The sequence below is a fragment of the Asparagus officinalis genome, chromosome 3 (genome assembly GCF_001876935.1).
Source record: "Asparagus officinalis chromosome 3, Aspof.V1, whole genome shotgun sequence".
NCBI lineage: Eukaryota > Viridiplantae > Streptophyta > Magnoliopsida > Asparagales > Asparagaceae > Asparagus > Asparagus officinalis.
In genome coordinates this window covers 7,281,621-7,306,796 of record NC_033796.1, presented here as the reverse complement: position 1 = coordinate 7,306,796, position 25,176 = coordinate 7,281,621, and the positions used below count along the sequence as shown (strand labels likewise).

The 25,176-nt window shown below is 34.8% G+C and overlaps 1 protein-coding gene across 1 annotated transcript; it reads left to right on the top strand.

The window, feature by feature from the left end:
* LOC109834564 (probable linoleate 9S-lipoxygenase 5) lies at window positions 4,872-14,800 on the top strand. The gene is made up of 9 exons (XM_020402601.1): window positions 4,872-5,136; window positions 7,602-7,894; window positions 9,265-9,505; window positions 10,224-10,505; window positions 11,183-11,274; window positions 11,388-11,444; window positions 11,553-11,914; window positions 12,546-12,809; window positions 13,991-14,800. Exons 1-9 carry the CDS (start codon window positions 4,872-4,874, stop codon window positions 14,745-14,747), a joined length of 2,613 nt encoding a protein of 870 aa, XP_020258190.1. The 3' UTR covers window positions 14,748-14,800.

Genomic DNA, 25,176 nt, shown 5'->3' with positions numbered 1-25,176 from the left:
CTTTTTCAAATCATAGCAAAATTTTGTCAAATGGTCAAAACGTCCACAAAGATCACATTTGAACACATTAGCATGTTTATGATGTGCATGATAAGCATATGCATGTGTATGTGATGAAGAAGCTACATGAGATGCACAATGAGCATTAGCATTGTTATGTTTGTATGCATCATAGCAAAATCTAGCAAGATGGCCTTTACGACCGCAAATTGTGCATTTGTAGACTTTGCTATATATGTGTGCATGATGAGTAGATGATTTTGACTTAGACTTGACACACATATTCACAAGCTTCTTATGGTTGTTAATGCATGTATTAAGAGTTGAATCTAAAGAAGAAATACGGTTTTTAACATTGTTCAACTCATCATTAGGCATATTAGCATTAACTTTAGAAGTAGAACATAAATAATTATTTATAAAAGAAGCAGTATCATTTTTTATGTTCTCTACTTCTAACATGGCATTATCTTTTTCATGAGATAAGCTAGTTATAGATGTGGTTAATTTTTCATTTTCCAAAATTAACATGTCATTGTTTTCTTTAAGCATGGTATTTTCTTTTGCAATGACATCCAATTTTGACACTAGCTCCTCATGATTGGATTCTAAATTATCATGCTTGCTTTTTAAATCAATAAAATCTTTATGCAATTTGTTATAGGCATGTAATAATTTTTCACTAGCACAAGCAAGTTCATCACTAGATAAATCATTAATGGATTCGAACTCGCAAACCTCGCTAGGGCTATCGCCTAGTGGCCGTGTGCATGATGAAGCTCCACATGAACTTAAAGCCGGATCCGCCAAAGCTTGTCGGATCGCCTCCAAATCCCCTTGACGTGCTTCAATAAATTTCCATAAAGTGTAAGCACTATCAAAATGAACAAACTTGTTAGAGAGAGATGAGTTAAAAGCATTTAATATTGATGGCATAGCCTAAACCATGCATATCCATAATATAAAAGGCAAGCAAGATACAAATAAAAGCTCAAAATTAGATTAGCACAATAAGCTAACTTGGATCTTTAACTCAAGGCGATTAGACCTTAAATCAAAGAGCACCAAGCTCTGATACCAATTATTAGACCCTAGAGGGGGGTTGATTAGGGTCTTATGCTAATCTAATCTGATTAAATACCAATTAAAACTAATTAATAAGTTATCCTAGCAAGTATGAAATATAACAATATATATTAGCTAGGATAAGCAATATAAACAACAAGCTATATATCCTATATGATAAAAATATATGATGCAAGGATATATAAACTACACAAGGATAAACAATCTAAACAACAACAAGATATATCCTAACAAAGAGATATAGGCAATGTATGTGCAAGGATATGTAAACTAACACAAGATGATATATCCTATCAAAGAGATATACAATGTGATACATGTAAGGATATGTAAACTAACACAAGGGGTAAACAATCTAAACAAGATAGTGGATGATATAGATAATGAGCTAATGACAATGGCGATATAAGATATGAACATAAATATGAAGGAACGCCAAAGCACACTCAAACAAGCAATATGATCACGGAGTTCGGACCTTCCGTCCTACGTCTCCGCTCCCCACTCCCGGGGAGAAATCCACTATCAACCGGGTTTTCTACGTTCACCCGAATAACGTTTACACCCTAGCCGTGTCTCCCTCAAGTGCTCGGTTACAACCTCTCTCTAGGCACATCAACCGACGCCACTCCTCTTGGGATGATCCCCGACTCTCACCACACACTCCTCACTCGGTGTACAAGTGTATTACAAAGTGATTCTCACAATAAGCACAAATATAACAAATGATTATTCTCAAAACAAGGTGAGAACTCAATTAAGCACAACTCTTAGTCACAAACCCACAACCCTAAATTATACTAGAATCTAAATACAATAAGCTTAAAAGGTTGTGTGTGAACAAAGAGATATAAATCAAAACTAAACTCAATGTAGTTCTAGCTAAATAACAATGATAATCAAATATATAAAATAACTAGAAATAGAGTTTAGAAAACTTCTCAATATATCAAGAGTTGGAGGGAGAATAGTTGAATGCCCAAACACCAATAGATGATCTCCTCAAGCTCTTGTAGAATTGAATCACAAAACCGAAACACTCAAATGCTTAAAAGCTTCTTAAAACAAACTTAAACAAACACTAAACAAGTTTAAACCCTTGTTAAAATCTTTTAAACCATTCTCTTGTTTTTTTTATAGAATTGAATGCAATGGGGTATATATAGCCTCCCAAGAACTCAGCCAAAAACCTAAGCAAAAGACAAAAAACAGCCCCAAGCAACGGTAAGAAAACTAGCCGTTGGAAGCTGAAAAAGCTCCCGTCGGTCGACCGGAAATTTCATCGGTCGATAGGACCGGTTGACTGACAGACTCTCTGTCGCCCAGTGAGCATATGAACTCAGGTTCGGTCGACCGGTGCGGTCGACCGAAATTTGATACACTCAAAACATGTTTTTAAAGCTATTTTTGAGACTTTTAAAAATGTGTAAAAAATAACAAATGAAGTCCAAAAATTATGAAACTTTGGGAAAAGTATATAAACATGTAAGTGAACATGTTACAATAAGAATTTTCCAAATTGCATTTCCCATTTGTGAAAAATCATCATTTTGCCAAATAGTCCAAAACATGAAAATATGAGATTGAATTTTAATGTTTTGACATAAACCAACTTTTGAAACTTTATAAAATGTTTTTATAGACTTAGTAAAACATGTATAAACTGATATTAAAGTCTACAAACTAAGAATACAATATTTTCACAAATACAATAGAAAATGAAACCTATGCGTATGTATATGAAAATATATTTGTTTCATATCTAAGTAGATAAACCAAATCACAATAATAAATATGAAACATGTAATTTCATATTTATAAACATGAAAACTAAAACTTGTGTTGTATATATATGTGACTACATATATATACAAGGAAACCAATAAAATGTGTGTGTATAGATAATTGAGCTTAACGTATTAAACACACATAATATAAACCTATAACTAAATTACCCAAGCTTGATCTTGATCTTCATTGAGCTCAACTTAGTACACGTTACGGATGAAGCTAAACTTAGATCTTGAACTTGAATTGTATGATGCTTCACTCCACAATTCCGCCAACCTCCATTTGATATGATCGTTAAGACTCGATTCCATCAATCCTCCAACTACGTTTTTGGTCTATAATACATAGGAATGCACAAACACTAGACAAACAACATTACTAGTAAATTGTTTGTAAATCATCATCAAAACAAGAAGGCCAACAGATATCCTGTCTTATGGAGCTTTGAACTTTAATAAAGCTAATTATGCATTTTTTTAGCTTTCATAATTCATCAATAAAGTGAGCGGTGATGCACAAATAAGACAAATTTTGCGATGAAGATGTCCACTTATCCATTGTTAAACTTAATTTTAATTTATAGAGTTGTGGAAAACAAATCAAAAAGAGATTTTTTATAATCATCATAAATCTTCAAACACAACTTTCTGATTTGTTTACGATTTGGAATATTGTGGTTTAGACGAAGAGAATGCACATAGTTGATGACAAAAAAATCATGTGATGCAATCTTAAATGGATATTCGTGCACTATTATTGTCTTTGCAAGCAAACTTTGACTCTTCTCATTATCAAATTGATAATTACTAAGTGCGCAAGTTCGATCATTATTTTTCTTAGCAGCTTGAACTAATTGTTGATGGATATTGGCCTAATCTTTTTAGGTCATCTCGCAATATGATTTTAAGGTATGATGTACCCCTGATACTACGTCCATCAGATTCAAATGGGTAGTGTTTTACATTTTGCTCTCGCTACACACACATATATATACATATACATATATATATACATACATACATACATACATATATATATATATATATATATATATAGAACTAACCTAATAAACTACCCGAAACGATGATCGACACCGTCCATCATGTTTTGCACTCATCATCATCATCTATATATAGAAAAAATTATATTGTTTTGAAATTTTTAACCATTTTCTTAGTTATACGTAGAAGGGACGGCTGTTAAGCTGCTTGAAAAATTAACATATTAAACTAATCTGATTCATATCTGAGAAGACTCCAAATTATGTGAAAATTATATCATATACATTTCATGACGTGTTGAACAAGATATACAGTGTCGATCATGAATTTGGTGACTGAATTAGTCTAGCTCATCATAAGATTTGAGCTCACTATCTTATAATATCAATATTCTATGTGTGTGTGTGTGTGTAGTAAAGCTCCTATAAAGTTAAGTAGATATGAGTACTTATTCATCAACTTTTTTATCTTTTCATTATGTTTTGATATTTGTGCTGCACATCAAGGTTACTTTTGAGATTTATGTCTTGATTTGTATGACATGTTAGCACAAATTTTAATATAAAGTTAATAAATAAAAAAGTTAGTGGACAAAGAACTCTTATCCACTTAAGTTTATAGAAGCTTTTTTTTTTTTCCGAGACGCATGTTCTTTATCTTTCGTTGTACATATATATTTGAGATCTGCGTTGTTTGGAGGCTTAGCAATATTATGAATCTCCAACATGCATCAACTACCTCTAAGGCTTAGCAATATTATTTTTTTTTGCCATTTGTATTTTAATATCTCATTAAGTTGGGCAGTAAATTTAGTCTCCTCGGGCCCATGCATGAACAAGTCAATTGGCCTTATAAGTGCCTGAGTCGGCTAAAGTTTAGGTATATGGAGCCCGCTAGTTTCCTGAAAATATTAATCAATATATATATTTTTGGCTATAAATAATCCTCATCTCCTAAGTCCTTTCATCCTGACTAGCTGTATAGAATCTCAAGATGAAGATGTTCTCTAACTTCTATCTCCTTGTTCATCTTCTTATTTTTCTCCTCCCTCCTCTTTTTTTGTATCTCAGCTACTACAAGAGGAGATCACATTATCTTAGCAATAAAGATGGTGTTAAGTTTAAGGGAACTGTGGTGTTAATGAAGAAGCACGTATTGGATATGACCAATATTCGTGCCTCGATAGTGGACAGAATTTATGAAGTTTTTGGGAGGAGGGTCTCATTTCAGCTTGTTAGCGCCACTGTGGGAGATCCAAGTAATTTTTGATTGATTTCTTCTCTCTCTTTCTTTTAATGTATTTATAAATTATAATGGACTTAAGATGAGAAAATAATGATCTTTTCGCTATACAACTCATATTCTAAAGGATGAAGAAGTAATTATAATCAGTTCACTCACTCTCAAACCTAACTGACTTGTACTAATCGACAAAATAGAAATTCATCAGAGTACTAAAACTGTCCAGTAAATCAAAACCATTGCATAATTTTCTATCACAGTATAAGGTTGTATTTGAATTTAATTCTAATAAATTGTTTCAGAATCGTTAGAATAGCGATTCTAGAATTAATTTTCCGCACCAGATTTCATAGTTTTTGCATTCCTATAAAAGGCTTCGTAATTTATGGATTTTCAAGGGGGTTATTTGTAAAAAGTGGGTTGAGTGTAATTTTCTAATTTTTCAGGGTGTATTTTGTTACTTTTGGATTTTTTTATGGGATTGATTATAATTTTTATTTTTTAGTGAATTGTTTGTAATTTGCTGATTTGATAAGGGCTTGTTTGTAGTTTTCATATTTTTGTGGGTTATTTTTTTTAGGTTTGTTGGTAATTTTTTGATATTCAAGGGTTTGTTGGTAAGCATTGGATTTTGCAGACAGTTGTTTGTAATTATTAATTTTTTTACAGGACGGTCTGTAAATTTTGGAGTTCAGAAGGCTGTTTATAGTTTTTGGATTTCCTAGGCCACTTTAAAACTTTCATAATTTCCTAGGTCTGCTCATAATTTTCAAAATATTCTGGAGGTAGTTTATTTTTATGTATGTTTAAGATTGGTCTGCGATTTCAAATTTGTGAGCGTTGTTTACATAATTTTGGATACTTAACGAAGATATTATAATTTCTAGATTTTTTTAGAGTATGTATTTTCGAATTTCGAAATGAAGGGCTGTCTTCGTAAACTTTTGAGTTTTAGCAACTAATCTGCATTTTCAGATATTTTAAATCAATAGTCGAGTGGAGTCATAGAGAGGGAAAGTTCGAGTGAGAGAGCAAGGGAGGAGTCGAGAGAGAACACCAGGGTTGGCAATGACATGGTTTTAGAGGTCATTCAAAATTCTTGGCTTAGTAGTGTAAAATTCTATGTAAAAAGCGTAGTACAAACATTAAAAACATTGTTTTCGTTAATGTGGGACCCACTGAAAGGAAGGGATCAACAAGTAGGATAAATTTTTAAAAACAACCGTTTTTCAACATTAATGAACAAAATCGACCATTTCACAAAAAAAAACAGCAAAATTGATCATTTTCATCTGAAAAGGATCGATTTTGTTGTTGTAAAGTTTTTTTCGAACTGCACGGACTACTAGTCCCGTGCAGTCGATCTCTCTCTCCTCACTCACTTGCCTATCTCTCTCTCTCTCCTCACTCACCTTCCCCGTTCCCGTGTAGTTCATCCCCAGCCTATCTCTCTCTCCTCACTCACCTCCCCCGTTCACTTCCTCTCCTCCGCGACTGCTCCACCACCACCGCCCCCTCCCTTGATGATCACCTCCACTTCCACGACCTCCCCCTCTCTCCCTACCCACCCCTCCCCTAGCAGACCCCAGCCCCGCCCCCTCCACTTCCTCTCCCACCTCCAACCGTCCGTCGGTAGGGCCGCAAGCCACTTCCGCGGAGCGCATGTATCCGTGTCTTCATCCATGGTGGCACGCTCAGCCCCTCCTCTCAATCGACGCCCTCGTCCGCTCCCGCTCATCACCCCTCCCCCCCCCGCCTGCTCCCCTGCTTCACCTCGTCCGCTCTCAACCCACCATCATCTTCGACATCTACCGCGCATCCAATTCCTCTTACTCCCTCGCCGGCCGCCGGCCCCCGCGAATCCGCCGAGAATCCCCAAGTCCACAATGTACGGCTCTACTCTTACGCCGCTGATCAAAACGTCGACGTACTAGTGGAAGTGGAGGTGAGTAGGCAGCCTCCCTTGATGAAGGAGAGGGTGAAGTGAAGGAGGGAGGAGAGAGGGGAGGGAAGTGGAGAAACTGTTGGCATCGAAGAGGGGTTGGGAGGTGAGGAGAGGGTGGAGGGGGGGGCTAGGGTCTGCTGGGAGAGGGGGGAGGTGAGTGAGGAGAAGAGAGAGTAGGCAGGTGGAGTGAGAAGAGAGGGAGATAGACTGCACGGGACTATTACTAATAGTCCCGTGCAGTTCAAAAAAATTTACAGCTGCAAAATCGACCCTTTTCAGATGAAAAAGATCGATTTTGCTGTTTTTTTTTTGAAATTGTCGATTTTGCTCATTAATGCTGAAAAACGATTGTTTTTAGAAATTTGTCCCCATCTTAATTCATGGCTCGTGTTCAACTTGTCTTCTTCTCTAAGGTCGTTTATTTGAAGCGTGACTTTTTAATAGTGAAGCCAAGATCGGGACTGCAGGTTTCACATCTGAACTGTACGTGCATGTTCCAAAACAATTGTCGATAACATTAATTTTTGATGATGCAGATGACAGGGACATGGGGAAAGTCGGAGAGCCAGCGTACATCGAAGGATGGATCACAAGGATAGGGTCTCTGTACGCCGATGAGATTCAGTTCACGGTCAACTTCAATTGGGACGAGAAAACCCTGGGGCTCCCCGGAGCTGTCATCGTTAAAAATCATCACAGATACGAGTTCCTCTTAAAGAGGGTCACGGTGGAGGGTATACCCGGCAAGGGTCGGATGCATTTTGTGTGCAACTCGTGGGTCTACCCGGCGTACAAATACTCGTACGACAGGATTTTCTTCGCCAATGACGTACGTGAAATATAGCTACATTATGACGATGATAATGATATTGAGATTAACATAATATGGCAACCTTACACCTAAGGAGAAATGTATAAAGTTCAAAAAAGAAAATGATAAAAAAATAATAATCTATTCACTCATATAAGAGGTCTCGCTAATATGTTAATCATGGTGCTCTATGGCGTGCGTGTGCTAAAAATAATGAAAATCAAGAATAGAAAGTTAATGGTTTTTCAATAATAGATTTTTTTGTCCGTGGTATAAAAGAAAAGTTTCATCATAAAGCATGCATGAAGATCAAAATGCTGGGGTCTAACATTCAGAAAAAAAATTGGGAAGGAAAATTTTCTATGATATGTGACTGGTATATGTTCATTAAGCTTATTACTAATTTTAAATAGCTTAATAATTGTAGTTTATGTGATTTGAGGGACCAATTTCCAGATAACTTAAGAATAGAGGGACCAAATAATAATTTCGATAGCAATATCTAAATTCTTATAATCTTCATACTTCGGAATTAGACCCCCAAAAATCTTCATATTTGTTTGTCTTATTTCAATCAATTTAATATTTAGCATCTAATTAAAACAACTTAATAGATTTTGTGGGTCTTATTTATATATATATACCCCTTAAATGATGTATAGTTGCAAAAGGTCCCCTAATTACTCGCAGTCAGAAGCTTGAAAAAAAACAAAAGATAAAGTTTATACCTCGGCGACGGTGATGGGTGCGGGTGTCCCCCCCCAAAGCCGGAGACAGATCCTGAGCCTGAGGAGATGTTTCGGCCTCGGCCATGAAGACTGCGGAAGTGAGGAAGAGGAAGAGGAAGTGAGAGAGGTGGACCGTGGAACTGTGTGGACTAAGGAGTGAGAGAGAGAGTGAGAGAAGAACTGAGGAGGCGGCTGGGAAAGGGGGAATGGAAGTTTAGGTGTTTAGGGTTTGCGAGTCTGAGACTTTGTCTTTGGTGACGGGTCGGGATTGAGCAGAACGGGTATTTAGACCATGGGGTATTCGGTCGTTTCGGGTTGAAAAGTTTTCAACCCGACCCGAACCACCGTACTCTTAAAACCGATTTTTTCGGATCGGTTCGGATCGGTTCGGTCGATTTTTTCGGTTTGGACCGAACCGTGCTCAGCCCTAGGTATACCCACAAATAACTCCATAAAAAATGCCAAGGCGAAAGGAAGTACATACAACTTCGCCGACTCCGACTATAAAGCAATGAAGAGACTCAGCTGGCATGATGGAAGTCAACTTTGCGGCTGGCTACTTACAAAAATAAATAAATAAATATACATACATACATGCAACTTGCTCTTTCTAATTAACATCCTACCTGACAACAAATTCTTAAAATATTCTTGCTGCAGACTTATCTACCAAGCAGGACACCGAAGCCATTAATACCGTACAGAGAAGATGAGCTCAGAGTTCTGAGAGGAAATGGAGCCTATGGGAAGCTACAGGAGCATGATAGAGTTTATGATTATGATGTGTACAATGATCTCGGCGATCCATCAAAAGGCGAAGAATATGAACGACCGGTTCTCGGAGGTTCTAGAGAGTCTCCTTATCCACGACGAGGCCGAACCGGACGTCCCTTAACGAATGGTATATAGCTCAAACAACCATATATTTTCCTATTTAAAAATTACGTACTATTCTATTAATTTCATTAATTTTCCTAACACATGATAATATTATACTGACATATGAATTTCCGACACACGCACACTCCCTCTCTCTCTCTCTCTTCATTCCTAAGTATACGAAACTCAATTTAATTTCATCATGAATCATGATCCGCGCGCTTGAGAGGAATTCTAATTACAAATCTATCTGTCAGTCTTTACAGTCAGCTATATATATATACAGATAATAACATGAATATTACAATTCATGCATAATCATAAATACTAGTCTAAACTGACAACAACGAGACAACAACATGCCACATCAGCAGCCGTAAGATTTTTCCATAGTTGACCTGCATGGTCACTTTCATGAACTCGCCGAGCTCTGACTTTCTATTTTTGACATAACCCAGGCTATAAATATCACTTGTTTGGTGAAATTGAACATTCTGGTATAATCAAATGAAAATTAATTGGAACTCAATCAGATGTGATAGAGAATCAAATTAACCAAAATATTTTGAGTTGTCATATTTTAGTCATGTTTTCTATTTGAATTAATCGCTCTCTCACTCTAGACATTTCCAACATATTGTATCAATTATCAAATCAGGAGAATTTCTGTTGGTTTAACATTTAGCCCTTTGAGTTTGATAATTATAACACTAATTTTTTTTTTAAATTTTTTTTTCCAGGTGACTATCTACCGTGTGACGAGTATTTTGGACACCTTAAGTATTCAGACTTCATTGCATCTAAACTCAAGGCAGATAAAGCCAGCTCAGTGAAGGGCAAAGGAGAGGAAGAGTTCGGTTCGTTCAAAGACGTAATGGATCTTTACAAAGGATCCATGGAGATGCCTAGTTTTATCTCAAAGATTATAGATTGGATCCCCTTTGAGACGATCAAGGAGCTTTTGAGAACAGATGGAGATCAGAAATTGTTCGCTTTTCCACTGCCTCAAGTTATTAGCAAAGGTACATTAGTTAGAGATTATTAACAAAGATAATTGGAAAATATGCTAAAAACAATCTGCTCGGGTTTTTATATATAAATATACCACCAAATCATTCAAGTCTACAAATTTAGGCTCTGTTTGCGAATTTGCAAAAAAAAAAAAACTATATAATCAACTATAATCATTAGGGAGGTGGATCAAAACAGAACGGTTTAATGCTCCTTTTTTTTATCTAGGAAAAACTAGGTCAGTTTCGGTCTATAGTTTATTCCAAACTGAATTCTGGTCTAGTTTTGTGAAATTGCCAAACCGGCCTAGATTCCTTCTTCGACTGATTTAATTTGATATTCCTATGCTACTCATCTAGATAAAGAATAACATTTTTTGGGAGAAATCAAGAAAATCAATTTCTTAAAAGACAATTTATACAATTTTAGTCAGTCATAGTTATTTAGCATTCAAAAACAAAATGTGGGTTGATAAATTGTTTGTTTACTTATCTATTTGTTTATTTTGCAACGATCTTTTTTCACCTAAATTAGCGTTTGAAATGTCTTGGAGACTGGTTTTTGCCGATTTTTGAAGGAAATGTACCGTACTGCTTATATATCTCTTTCCATATATGGCACCTCTGTGAAAGGTTGAATTTTTTTTAAATGTTGGCATTTTACAACTGAGACAAAACGATTATATCAGATGATGATAAACCTGCTCTGTGGTCAACGGACAAAGAATTTGCGCGGCAAATGATCGCCGGTCTCCATCCGGTACTAATTCGTGCTGCCAAGGTTTGCACAATTCTTAGATTCACAATTAATAATTTCCTTTCCAATTGATGATAACACGAGCACATTTCATTGGTATGGTATAATTAACTCATTACGTCTTGTAATTTGGTTAGGAGGAAGAAATACGAGAGTTCAATAAACAGCCAGAGAGAGTTTCAAATCAGACGGAGGTATTTCTTTTTAAAAAAAAAACACACATATAGTCAGAAAAATTAGTAAGGACATGAATTAAATGGAAAAATACCCATACCAATTATTGCCATTTCGTGCCTCTACAGGCAAGCGACGATGAAGATGAAAATGAGGACGGATGGGTAATTCCACCTACCAAAGAAAAAGAGGAGGGAGATGATAACAAGAGGTTCTTCATATTGGATCATTCCTACCTTAAAGAGTACCAAAGGAAAATATATGATCTTACTACCAACAAAGTATATGCCTCAAAAACACTAGTGTACTTGGAGAAAGATGGAACATTGAGTCCGAGAGGGATAATGTTAATAGATGCAGTTGGAGAAGATGAATATGTAAAGAGATTTTATTACCCTGCAGAGGATGGGGTCAATGGAGCTCTATGGAGGATAGCGAAGGCATTCGTAGCAGTGAACGACTCGGGCCATCATCAACTTGTTAGCCACTGGTATGAGATCCTACTTCTTTTCACCTTCAAATATAGTAAGCAAACTTTTTACATATTAACGAATTTGACTTAAAAGGTAAACTCAACAAAAACACATCATTTTACAATCCACCTTTCGACAAATCATCAACGTCAATTAAAAAAGCATGCATGTCATTAACCGAGAGAGAGAGAGAGAAAAAAAAAGAGAAAAACTAACGAATTATAAAAAGTTTTCTTTTATGCTACAAAGCGAGAAAATAACTGTTAAATAGAAGAAAAATAATTATAATGTAAAGAAATACAAGGATGTCATGCTTAAAGGGGTACCTTCTCAGTCACGTCCTATATTTGCTCATGGATGAAATTCATACCATTTTCTCGAAGTTATGAATCCAACTGGTTCTAAGTGGTACTTCTCAATCATAAAAGAAACATAGACCACCAGATTCATCGTATCTGAAGACCTTCAAATACCAAGGTTTAACGCAGATACGCGTTCCAATGCATTTATACCATGATGAGCAATGGGGATCGTTTATGGACATACTTCACCAAATATTTCCTTATCTTCCCATAAAACCTTAAGCACGTACATATGCACATCTAATTTAATTTTTCAATCTTATAACAGCTGTTTTGACTTCTTCAGGCTTTACACGCATGCAGCAATTGAACCCTTTGTTATAGCGACAAACAGACAGCTCAGTGTTATGCACCCGATCTACAAGTTGCTGAGCCCTCACTATAGAGACACCATGAACATGAACTCCTTGGCTCGCCAGCTCCTCATACACGCAAATGGACCCGTAGAGAGAAACTTCTTTCCCGGAAAATTCGCAATGAGTTTGACATCAGAGATTTATAAAAGCTGGAACCTCATGGATCATGCACTCCCAACTGATCTCTGCAAAAGGTATTCCAAAATATCTTCTCTTACACGTATATTTCAAGGTAAAAAGAAAAAATGTGTCCCAAGATTATAGTTAGTTACAGAGGAATATCCTATAATTTGAATAAAGCAAACGTTTACTTGCACAGATTCCCTGTAGTATCACCCTTTGGAAGTTATTACATTTGTAGCTTCATTTTGGTACATAGAACCCCTGAGTGAAAATTACACAACTATTTTACCCTTAAAAGAAAAAGAAAATTTCTCTGTGACAAAGAGATCAGTTGGGAAATCCATCTAGCATTTACGTATTTGTGTCCTCTCCATTACCAAAAACGTAATGAAGTGACTGCTACCTTTAATCACTGCCAATTATTTGTTTTGTGGATGAGTACTACTTAGTCTCAGATTTTAACACGTATCATTACTTCCATACATTTTGGCATTTTGCTCATTCCTACTTTACATCCAACTAGATGAATCACAATCGTTTACTTGACAAATGGACTATGAAGCACGGACACGCATAACATGAAGCCATGTCGTGTCGTGTCCGTGTCGGACACACGTATCGAACACGCGTATCCTATGTATTTTTTAGGATTTGCCTCGTGTCGACGTGTCGGATGGCCGTGTCGGAGCCGTGTCCGTGCCACATAGCAAATGGACAATTGTAATTGACAAATGCGCAATTGTAATTAAAAATATTTCTCTCCACTGCAGGAGCAGTAGAGATTTGGGCATGTTTGGCAACCATATGTAAATGGAGCCAAAAATAGGAAAGTCACGCCACTTTCCAATTTCTCTTGTTTGGAGTATGGAAAGTAAAGAGTGTCACATCAGCTTTTTAAAGTGAATGGAAAGTTGGGGGAGAGGAGGGAGAAACTAGATTTCTAGACTTCTTACATATCTTTTTCGCATAAATTGTACGCTTTCTACTATCATTTCCTATGATAACCAAATAGAACAAGTAGAAACTAAATGTCATGTCATATGCTACATCAGCATTCCATTTGTTTCCTCCTATCATCCAAACAAAATTTCTCAGAATAGAAAATAATAAGAAAGTACTTTCTTGAGAAAATATTTTCTCTAATTTTTTACTTTTTATTTAATTTCTGGTTGCCAAACATGTCTTTATGTCCATCCAACATTAATGGTGTTAGCTATTAGCACATATTAACAGCGTTCTTTCCAATTCCCAGGGGCGTAGCAGCAATGGAAAACAACAAAACCCTCCGTCTCCTAATTTCTGACTACCCCTACGCAGTCGACGGCCTTGAGATCTACTGTGCCATCCAAAACTATGTCTCCTCCTACTCCTCCCTCTACTACACCACTGACATCTCCCTCCAATGTGACGTAGAGCTCCAGACCTGGTGGACCGAGCTCCGCGAACTTGGCCACGGGGACCTCAAACACGAAACCTGGTGGCCCAACATGCAAACCCTATCATCCCTAACCGAAGTTTGTACAATCCTCATCTGGCTTGCCTCTGCCTACCATGCCTCCCTCAACTTCGGCCAGTATGCATATGCTGGCTTTGTCCCAAACCGACCCACATTCATTCGACATCCAATGCCAGATCCTAAAGAGTATGATGAGATTGAAAATGACCCTGAGGGGTTGTTACTTAAGAGTATAACGAGCAAGGCACAAGCATTAACGGTTATGTCAGTGTTAGAGATTTTGTCGATGCACTCGAGTGATGAGGTTTATATTGGGCAGAGGGAGGATAAGGAGTGGACATCGGATCGAAGGGCAGTGGAGGTTTTTGAGAGGTTTAGAGAGGAGCTGGTGAGGATTGAGAAGAGGATCGAGGAGAGGAATAAGGATGAGAGGTTGAAGAATAGGATAGGGGAGGTTGGTGTTGCTTATACTTTGCTCTATCCGAGTACTTCAGATTTTAGGAGGGTTGCGGGGATTAGTGGAAGAGGGGTTCCTAATAGTGTGTCTGTCTGAGATTTTGGGTGATTTTACAGAGTTAGTGTTAAGAGGGATTTTGTTGTTTTGTATTTGATTTTGTTGTATGTTTTATCTGCTTACTTGCTGATAGTTTGCTCCAAAGCGGATATCAAATTCCTTCATTGACCAAATACGGGTTTTGCTGTCACATCACTACAAGAAGCTGACAGAGAAACAAAATACCTGTAATCCAAAAAGAAAGTCCAAAAATTTGATTGAAGGTTTAAAACATTAGCCAAGTTAAATTGTTTCTACTCAATGCTATCACCATAGACCAACCATGATAAGAATTTGAATGTGGTTCCTAGCAAAAATAAAAACTACATGGCAATTCTTAGATTGTTCAAATTATGTCACTATAGTTTGACGATTCAGAAATAAAGTAAGAAAATTCACTCTTAAATGGGAAACTGCGCTGAAATTGCAGGAGATAACCGAGGCAATTCTGCATTAGGAAGCTCCAGGGTGAAGCTAATGGAAGTATAGAAATGAGACACGTGCTAAGAGATGGAGAGAAAGAGAAACTCAGGGAGATCGCGAACAACTAGAAGGAACAAAAGACCCAAAACCCGTAATCCATATAGCAAGTGCTTATACAGACTAATAAATTACAAATGAACAAACTAGCATAATTTGTAGTAATGTAGCTTGTTAAGTGAAGCAAGAAAACAGAATGTAGTCCACTAACGTCTACAAATTAAAAAAATTATCAGATACTCTTTTTGTGTGTATGCATGTGTTTTGACCCAATGTCAATTGATTAACCATACTTCAAATTTCGTGATTTTCAGGGGCCACCCATGATTTTTTCAGTTTTCTTTATTTCGACCCAATGGTAATTATGTAGGTAATATGTAGTAGCCTAAGTAATTAGTGCCTTAAAATTAGATTAATGGAGAAATTTTTTTAAAATACAGATTAGGGAAAACTAATTAGGGATTTCTTTAGAATTTCACCCCCCAGCTCTTGTTTAACTATCACATTAGTGTTTTAATGGCTAAAAATCATTTGATGCTTGGGGCGACACCTCCTCAATAGAGGGATAAAGCACAGAAAATATCAAAGAAAACCAACAAAAAAAAAGAAAAAGAAAAAAAACGAAGAATTCCCTCTCATCCTCAACAAAACTCTCTAGGATCAATAGAAAGCTTTTGAACGGAGAAAAGAAGACTAAGGCAACAAATCAATATCCCAATCAATTGAGGTATAACTCACTTTCAAATTTCATAGTAAGTTTTAGTAATTTGAATCAAAATAGAATGAGTGAGGATGATAACTTGTTACGCTTATGAAGTTAAAAACTAGGATTTGCAAAAAGAAACAAAATTTTTATGTGTTTAAGATGGTATCAGAGCCTAGGTTTCAACATTAGAAGCCTTGTAGGGCACGTTAGCATAGTGTATATACGCTAGATGAGTGTTATCGTATGGGTCAGCTATGTGATATATATGTTTGTATACATATGTATAAACGTGTATGCATATGAATGCTTTATAGTAAGGCCTTTTACATATTTAAGGAGGGTACATATGAGAATAATCAAATATGTGAAAGTTTAGTGGAAGAATCACTCTGAAAAAAAAGCTACTTGGGAGACAAAAGATTCTATGCGAGAGAAATATCCAGAGCTCTTTTGAGATATAGGTATGTTAAGTTTCGAGGACGAAACTTTTTATTAGGAGGGGAGAGCGTAGTAACCTAAGTAATTAGTGTCTTAAAATTGGATTAATGGAGAAAAATTTTTAAAATAAAGATTCGGGAAAAACTAATTAGGGATTTCTTTGGAATTTCACCCCCCCAGCTCTTGTTTAACTGTCACATTAATTAATGTTTTAATGGCTAAAAGTCATTTGATGCTTGGGGCGGCACCTCCTCAACAGAGGGATAAAACAGAGAAAAATCAAAGAAAACCCACAAAAAAAGAAAAAGAAAAAAACGGAGAATACCCTCTCATCCTCAACAAAACTCTCTGGGATCAATAGAAAGCTTGTGAAGGGAGAAAAGAAGACCAAGGCAACAAATTAATATCCCAATCAATTGAGGTATAACCCACTTTCAAATTTCATAGTAAGTTTTAGTAATTTGAATCAAAATAGAATGAGTGAGGATGATAACTTGTTACGCTTATGAAGTTAAAAACTAGGATTTGCAAAAAGAAACAATTTTTATGTGTTTAAGATGTATGTGATGGACTGGAAAAAAATTACTAACCTTAGATCCGGTGGGGGTCTTATCGTCGGCCGCTCCTGGACGTCGGCGATTCTTGTCGTCATGGGGGAGAGAGAGAGAGAGAGACCTCAGACGGCCCAGTCGGAAAAAAAAGAGAGGAAAAGTCGTGTCCACTAGAGGTGAGTTCATTTCTCATTAGTATTTTATAATATGAAATTGCATGAGTATTATATTTGATTTATCTTGTAATCGAAAAATAAATAATATATCATTTTTATATATATAAAGTTAAAAGGTAATTTGATCTACTTTTGTTGTGACCTAAACCATAAATACGATGTTGATTTCATACAAGATATGAAAAATCAATTTGATTTTATATAAACTATGAAAAGTGAATTAGGTTCTTATTCGATTTCAAATAATTGTGGGAATTGCTTTATTTGAAAGCTTTTGAAGAAAATAAATATTTAGAACGTGTTTCAACAGTTTCATGGATTCAAAAATTTTCTGTGACTTAGTATTTGATAAAAAATAAAGAAAAGTAAAATCCGTAAACTGTTTTAACTGGGATAACGAGTTTTACCCTTGTCCACGTCATTTGAAAATATCTATAAATTCTGATACGCAAGGTGTTACTCATTTAACAAGTGATTCTCGATATTTTCAAACCCTCAAAAAGTTCACTATGGAGTGATTCTGCTTGCCATATGGTGAATGCACCTTTATTTGGCCACTCTGTATTGACCTCTCTGTATTGGCCCCTCTGAAATTTGTTCTGGCCCCTCTGTATTTGGCCAATAACCTATGATGGTATTAGGTGCATTCGATTTTCGAGAATTATCTATTATGTGATGCGTTTTACGCATTCCCATACTACTAAGCTATAATTCGTAGCCTTGGTGTGACCTATGAGGTGACTTTCACATTCACGAATAACTCATTGAGAATTAAGATTCTGACAATTGACTATGAAATTAAGAAAATAATAATCTTCTGATTTTGTACAAATTAGTAGTTTTTTTTCTTTCTTAATGTTGACCCTGATTTAAAAAGGGTTGATTCTAGAAAACATCATAGTGTGTATTCAGTTGCACACATAAGAAAGAAAATATAGCCTCCTCAACATAGGGATAAAACAGAGAAAAATTCAAAAAAACCCCACAAAAAAAGCAAAAAACGAAGAATACTCTCTCATCCTCAACAAAACTCTATGGGATCAATAGAAAGCTTCTGAAGGGAGAAAAGAAGACCAAGGCAACAAATCAATATCTCAATCAATTGAGGTATAACCCACTTTCAAATTTCATAGTAAGTTTTAGTAATTTGAATCAAAATAGAATGAGTGAGGATGATAACTTGTTATGATTATGAAGTTAAAAACAAGGATTTGCAAAAAGAAACAAAAATTTTATGTGTTTAAGATGGTATCAGAGCCTAGGTTTCGACGTTAGAAGCCTTGTAGGACACGTTAGCATAGTGTATATGCGCTGGATGAGTGTTATCGTATGTGTCAGCTATGTGATATATATATATATATATATATATATACGTGTAAGCATATGAATGTTTTATAGTTAGGCCTTTTACATATTTAAGGAGGGTACTTACGGGATTTAGTTTACCTTATTTCATTTTAGAATTTTCTAGTATTTCTTAATACATGTTTATTTTATTTTATTTCTGTCCCTTTATTTTAGTATGATGATAGATGGTCCCCTTTTTGTAGGATGACGGTGACACATTCATTAACCAGTTTTTCAGACACCCATTCTAGCTATACAATTTCTGTAGACAGCTCCTGGGAACCTAGCGGTCCTAGCTTAAGAGACCGAGAGTACACTTCTGATGAGACTGACTCAGGCTTGATAGTGGCTGACCATGTGACCCCAGACTTATCGGAGGTCGAATCAGTAGAAGTTAATATAATAGATTCATCGGAGTCTAAGGTTGATCATTCTGATGACGAGGATCTAGCAGTAGAGGTTATTCCAGTTGAGTCATCACCATCAGAAGTTATTGTGGGTTCGTTCGATCCCTCTAGCACCGAATCCCAGGTGGTCCAGATTTTTAGTGATAATGATGGACTCTCTTTTTCTGAGAATGAGTCGAATACCATGCGTATTAGTCCAGACCTCGATCTTGAAGGATGGGGGACTAGTAGTATTGACTCAGATCCAATGTCCGACTCTGATAATAACTAAGACTCGGATGAGACCGAGCCAACCGAGGAGAAGTCTAGCTCCAGCAGCTCATCTTCCTCGATGAAATAGAGTGTAACTGTTAGGATAATTTTGTAATATTAGTATATGGGTTTTCGTAGTTACTCTTTTGGTATATATAGGATATTTTGGTAGAAAATATGTATATATGTAAACCCATGTACTCAGATATATGTATGGACTAAAAAGTTAATTATTAATAATATACTTTCGGCTTGTAAATACAGATTTGTGTTATTATGTTGAGTAATAATTGAGTTCATAATTACTTGAATTGCGTATATGTGGCTGACTCAGAAATTATTTCTTGTATAACAGTTGACCTAAACATTTTATTATCTATAGAGAGATATGGCTACAGGTAATGAACAAACACCTCCTAACGGAGATAAGGATCTTAATCAAACGATAAGTGAAATGATAAGATCTAGAATTACTCGTGCATCCACCTCAGGAAACTCAATAGACAACAATGCACTGATGGAATTATTACAAGAAGTGACATTTGTAGTCACCAGGTAACAAGATCAAATCAATCATAATCGGATGAATGTTTCACTTGCCAGCAAGTAAAGGTTGAGCACCAAAGACCAGCCGGATTAGTCCATAACTTGGACATACCAATGTGGAAATGGGAAAAGATCACCATGGATTTTGTCACTGGCCTTCTGAAATCTTTAAGAAAGAATGATGCAATATGGGTGATTATGGACCGGTTGACAAAGTCAACACATTTTTTACCTTTCAATATGAAATTTTTATTAGAAAAGCTGACTAAAATATACATTAATGAGATAGTGAGTTCATTTCTCACTAGTATTTTATAATATGAAATTGAAAGAGTAATATATTTGATTTATCTTGTAATCAAAAAATAAATAATATATCATTTTCATATATATATTTGCTCTGAACTTCTATCTTGTGATATGAAGTGTCAGACTTGACTCGTGCATAAGACTTGTCTCGTGCACAGGTCGCTGCTGTCACGTAACCTGTATTTATGAATTTTCCGCTGAAGTTTCGGAGCGTGACATAATACCTCAAAAGATTTTCATAAGTTTTAATCCAATGATTTTGACCTTTTTCCATCTTGACTCAAGCAATTAAGGAGGTTCACTATAAAATTCACGATTTACATTGGATGTGATCCACAATTTTTCACATTTTTTGTTTGTTTGTACTCAATTGAAATTAAGTACGAAACTCACAATTTTCACGGGCAAGTACTTCAAGTATTGCAATTTTTAGGATATCACACATGATTTTTGTCAATTTTTATTTGTTTCATCCCAATTGCTATCAAGCATGCACACTTTGAAATTCATAATTTTTATGAGCAATAGCGCATGATTTTGGTGACTTTTTGCTCGCTTTGACCCAATGACAATAAAATGTGTATTTTACAGTTCAAATTTTCATGAGCCGTAACCCATAATTTTTTACTTTTTTGTTTGTTTAGAACCAACTACAATTAAGTTGACTTTTAAATTCGCGATTTCCATGGGAAGCCCACGATCTTGACCATTTTTATTTATTTCGATCCAATTACAATTAAGTATGCAAATTTCAAGTTTTGCAATTAACATGGGACATAACACTAATTAATGTCCAAATTTTATTTCGACCCAATTGCAATTAGATACATTACTTCAAATGATTTTCATGGGCTACAACGCATGGTTTTTGTTCATTTTTTCATTTCAATCAAGTGACAATAGTGTATGTGCATACTATCAAATCATTATTTTCATGGGCCATAGTCCACACTTTTTTCCATTTTTGTTTGTTTGGACCCAATTAGAATTAAGTATATGCATTTCTAAATTCGTGATTTTCATGCGCTATAATCTATTATTATGACCATTTTTTCCTTTTTGACCCAATTGCAATTAAATACATATATTCAAAGTTTCGCGATAAACATTAGATATAACGCAATTTGTTTCCAATTTATTTGTTTTAATTCAACTGTAATTAAGTACACATATTTCAAAACTTGCGATTTTCATAGGCTATAATAAATGACTTTTGTCAAATTTTGTTTGTTCGACCCAATTGCAATTAAGTATAGGTATTTCAGGTAACAATTATACTAAGATATAACGCACAAATTTTGCTCATTTTGTTTGTTTCGACTCAATTGCCAATAAATACGCGTACTTCATAATTCACGATTTTGTGGGCTATAAGCCTATAACCCATGATTTTTTTCATTTTTGTTCGTTTCAACCTAATGTCAATTAATTACACTTATTATAAAATTCATGATTTTAACGGGTTATAACCCAATTATTTTGTAATTATCCTTCGTTTTGACCGAGTAATTAAGTATGCATATTTAAAAGTTCGCGACTTTAATGGGCTATATACCCATGATTTTTGTTCATACTTTTTCATTTGATCCAATTGCAAGTAGGCATAGGCAGCTCAAAATTTACATTTTTCATGGCTATGCCCCAAAATTTATGTCCATGTTTGTTCATTTAGACCCATTTGCAAATACGAATATGAACTTCATAATTTTTATTTTTCTAGCGTTATAACTCGCTACGTTCGTCATATTTGTCATTTCTGACACAATGAAAGTAAGATTATTTAAAAATTCATGAGTTTAATCTATGATTTTCTTTCATTTTTTTTATTTGATCCAATATCAATTATACACACGCACTTCAAATTTAATCATTTTCATGTGCTATATAACCCACAGTTTTTTATTCATTTTTGTTAGTTTCGGCCCAATGATAATTAAGTACGCAAATAACATAACTTTCATGGGTTATAACCCACAATTTTTGTCTATTTTTATTCCTTTCGATACAACAGCAAACTAAGTACATGTATTTTGAACTTCGCAATTTTCAAGTGTCATAATCTATGGCATTTGTCCATTTTTACTCCCTTCGACCTCAAGAAAATTAAGGATGTTTGCTCCAAAATTTTCAATTTTCATGAGGTATATCTCATGATATTTTTTCATTTCGGTCTAATAGTGATTAAGCATGTGCAATCTAAAATCTATGATTTTCATAGGCTACAAACCAATGATTTTGTCCATTTGCATTCATTTAGACTCGGTGGCTATTTATTACGCATATTTCAAAATTCTTTATTTTCAAAGGATTTAACCCACAATCCTTTTCTACTTTATTGGTCTCAACCTAATAGCAATTAATTATGTGTACTTCAAAATTTAAGATTTTCAATGGCTATAATCCACGATTTTGTTCATTTTTATTCATTTCAACCTAAAGACAATTAAGTATGCATACTTCATAATTCACAATTTTCATGTGTTAACTCACAAATTTTCCTATTTTTGTTCTATTCGACCCGATTGCAACTAAGTATACATACATTCAAATTCGTGATTTTCCTCGGCCATGACCTAAAATTTTGGTGTTTTCTCTTTTTGAGCTAATTCCAATTACAATTAAGTACAAATACTTAAAGTTTCACAATTTTCATGGGTAACCCACAACTTTCATATTTGTTCGATTTGACCCAATAGTAGCAACTAAATACACATACTTTAAATTTTGAGATTTTCATGAGCTATAATTCGTAATTTTTGTCCATTTTAGTTCTTTTCGATCCCATGGGAATTAAGTGTAAATACTTCAAAACTTTGTGATTTTTATGAGCTATAACCCATAATTTCTTTTTTTAACTTTTTCTTCGTTTTGTCCAGTTCAAATTAAGCATACATCCTTGAAAATTCGTAATTTGTATGGGTTATATACCGACTTTTGAACATTTTATTATGGTTTGACCCAATTACAAATAAGTACATGTACTTCATACATCACAGATTTTCATGGATTATAACCTAGATAGCATGATTACAGGTGCGAAGTGCAGACACCGAACATGTCAAATTTATAAAATGTAGGATACAGGGACACAACTATATATATTAGATCAAATATGGAAATATAATACTTATAATATTTATATGTTTCTTTCAATTATCTTTAACAATTAAGAACCAAGTTAAATCAAACTAAGAATAAGCTAACTTCAAAAGTTTAGTTTTGATAGCATGAGATAATACGATGGGTACTTTTTAAATATTTGAGTGATGAGTTTTAGTTTTCAAACAGATTGGTTTTGAACCCAACATTACCAAAGAAACCGTTTAGAGTATACATAATAGAAAAATCGGGTTTTGCTTTGAATCACATACGTTTATGTTGTGTCCACTGAGAATTTATGTCTAACACGTGTCTGACACGGGCACAACATTAAAAATGCCATGTGTGACTAACATAGGCTATAACCCATAAATTTTGTCCATTTTTGTTTGTTTCTACCCAATAACAATTTAGCACATGCAAATTAAGTTCATGATTTTCATGGGTTATAACATACGATTTTTTGTTTGTTTGGAACCAAATGCAATTAAGTATGAGTTCTTTAAATTTCTTGATTTTTATAGGCCTAACCCATGATTGTGACCAACTTTTGTTCGTCTTGTATGTTGCCACTAGGTACACACATATTCAAGTTTCATGACTTTTAAGGGGAAATCTGTGATTTTTGTTTGTTTCAACCCAATAGCAATTAAGTATACGTAGTTCATAATTTATAATTTTCATGGGTTATAATTCACCATTTGTTCAATTCAACCCAATGGCAATTAAAAGTAAACATGCTCAAAACATTATTATTTTCACATGTTGTAACTTATGGTATTCCTCCATTTTTTTTCATTTTGACCCACCATTGCAAATAAGGATGCCCATTTTGGATTTTGCGGCTTTCATTGCTATAACCCACAATTTTGATCAATTTTTATTCGTTTCTATCAGTTTGATAAAGATTTGCACCTCAAAATTCACTTCAACACTTTTTGAATGATAAGCGCTTCGAAACTCATAAGTGAAGCACTTTATCCCTTGAAGCATACGCCTCATCTCTTACATTAAGAGAAGTGTGCGCTTCACACTCTATGAAGTACTTCTCTTTTGAAGTGTACATTGCAGACAATATAAGAAGGTACAAACAGATATTTGACTAAAATTAAATTGCCCTTGTTTCTGTATTTTCTTTTCCTCGATCTCTTCATTTATTGAAGTTAAAAAAGTCAAGCCTCATCACTTACGTTAAGTGAAGTGTGCGCTTCGCACTCTATGAAGTACTTCTCTTTTGAAGTGTACATTGCAGACAATATAAGAAGGTACAAACAGATATTTGACTAAAATTAAATTGCCCTTGTTTCTGTATTTTCTTTTCCTCGATCTCTTCATTTATTGAAGTTAAAAAAGTCAAGCCTCATCACTTACGTTAAGTGAAGTGTGCGCTTCGCACTCTATGAAGTACTTCTCTTTTGAAGCGTACATTGCAGACAAGATAAGAAGGTACAAACAGATTTTTGACTAAAATTAAATGGCCTTTGTTTCTTTATTTTCTTTTCCTCGATCTCTTCATTTATTGAAGTTAAAAAAGTCAAAATAATCATCTTACTAATTATATTGCATGTATGTTTCTTTTTTATGCTCCGAATGAATAGTCTTTTCCTAAAACAACATGCTTTTTAACAAATTTGAATATTTTGTTGATTTTTTTCCTTTGTATATTAAGATGGATTTTATATTCATATCCAAAATTCGATTTTTTTCTTTTTTTTTTTGGGAGCTCGAAATTGTGTTTATTTCCTAGTCTATTTTTATCTAGAGTTTTAAATCGATGTAGAGGCTGAGCTTAGTTTTTAAAGAGGAAACTTAGTTTTAGGTCATTTGTCTTCAATATGATCATTTAACTAGAAACAATTAGATATATATCTTATACATGTAGCTTAGCTTATTATGATTTGTGTCTATACTCGGCATATTTTATTCTTATTTACTACTCAAGACCTAAATGTATCTATTTGTAAATTTTTATACAACTATGTATTAAATGTTTATAGTACATTTATAAACTTCAAAATTAAAATATATATTAACTCGTGAGGCTTACACGTCATTGCATAAAATGGTCTAACACCTCGTCTTGTACTTCTGCTTTTTTAAATATTGGACTTTCGACCA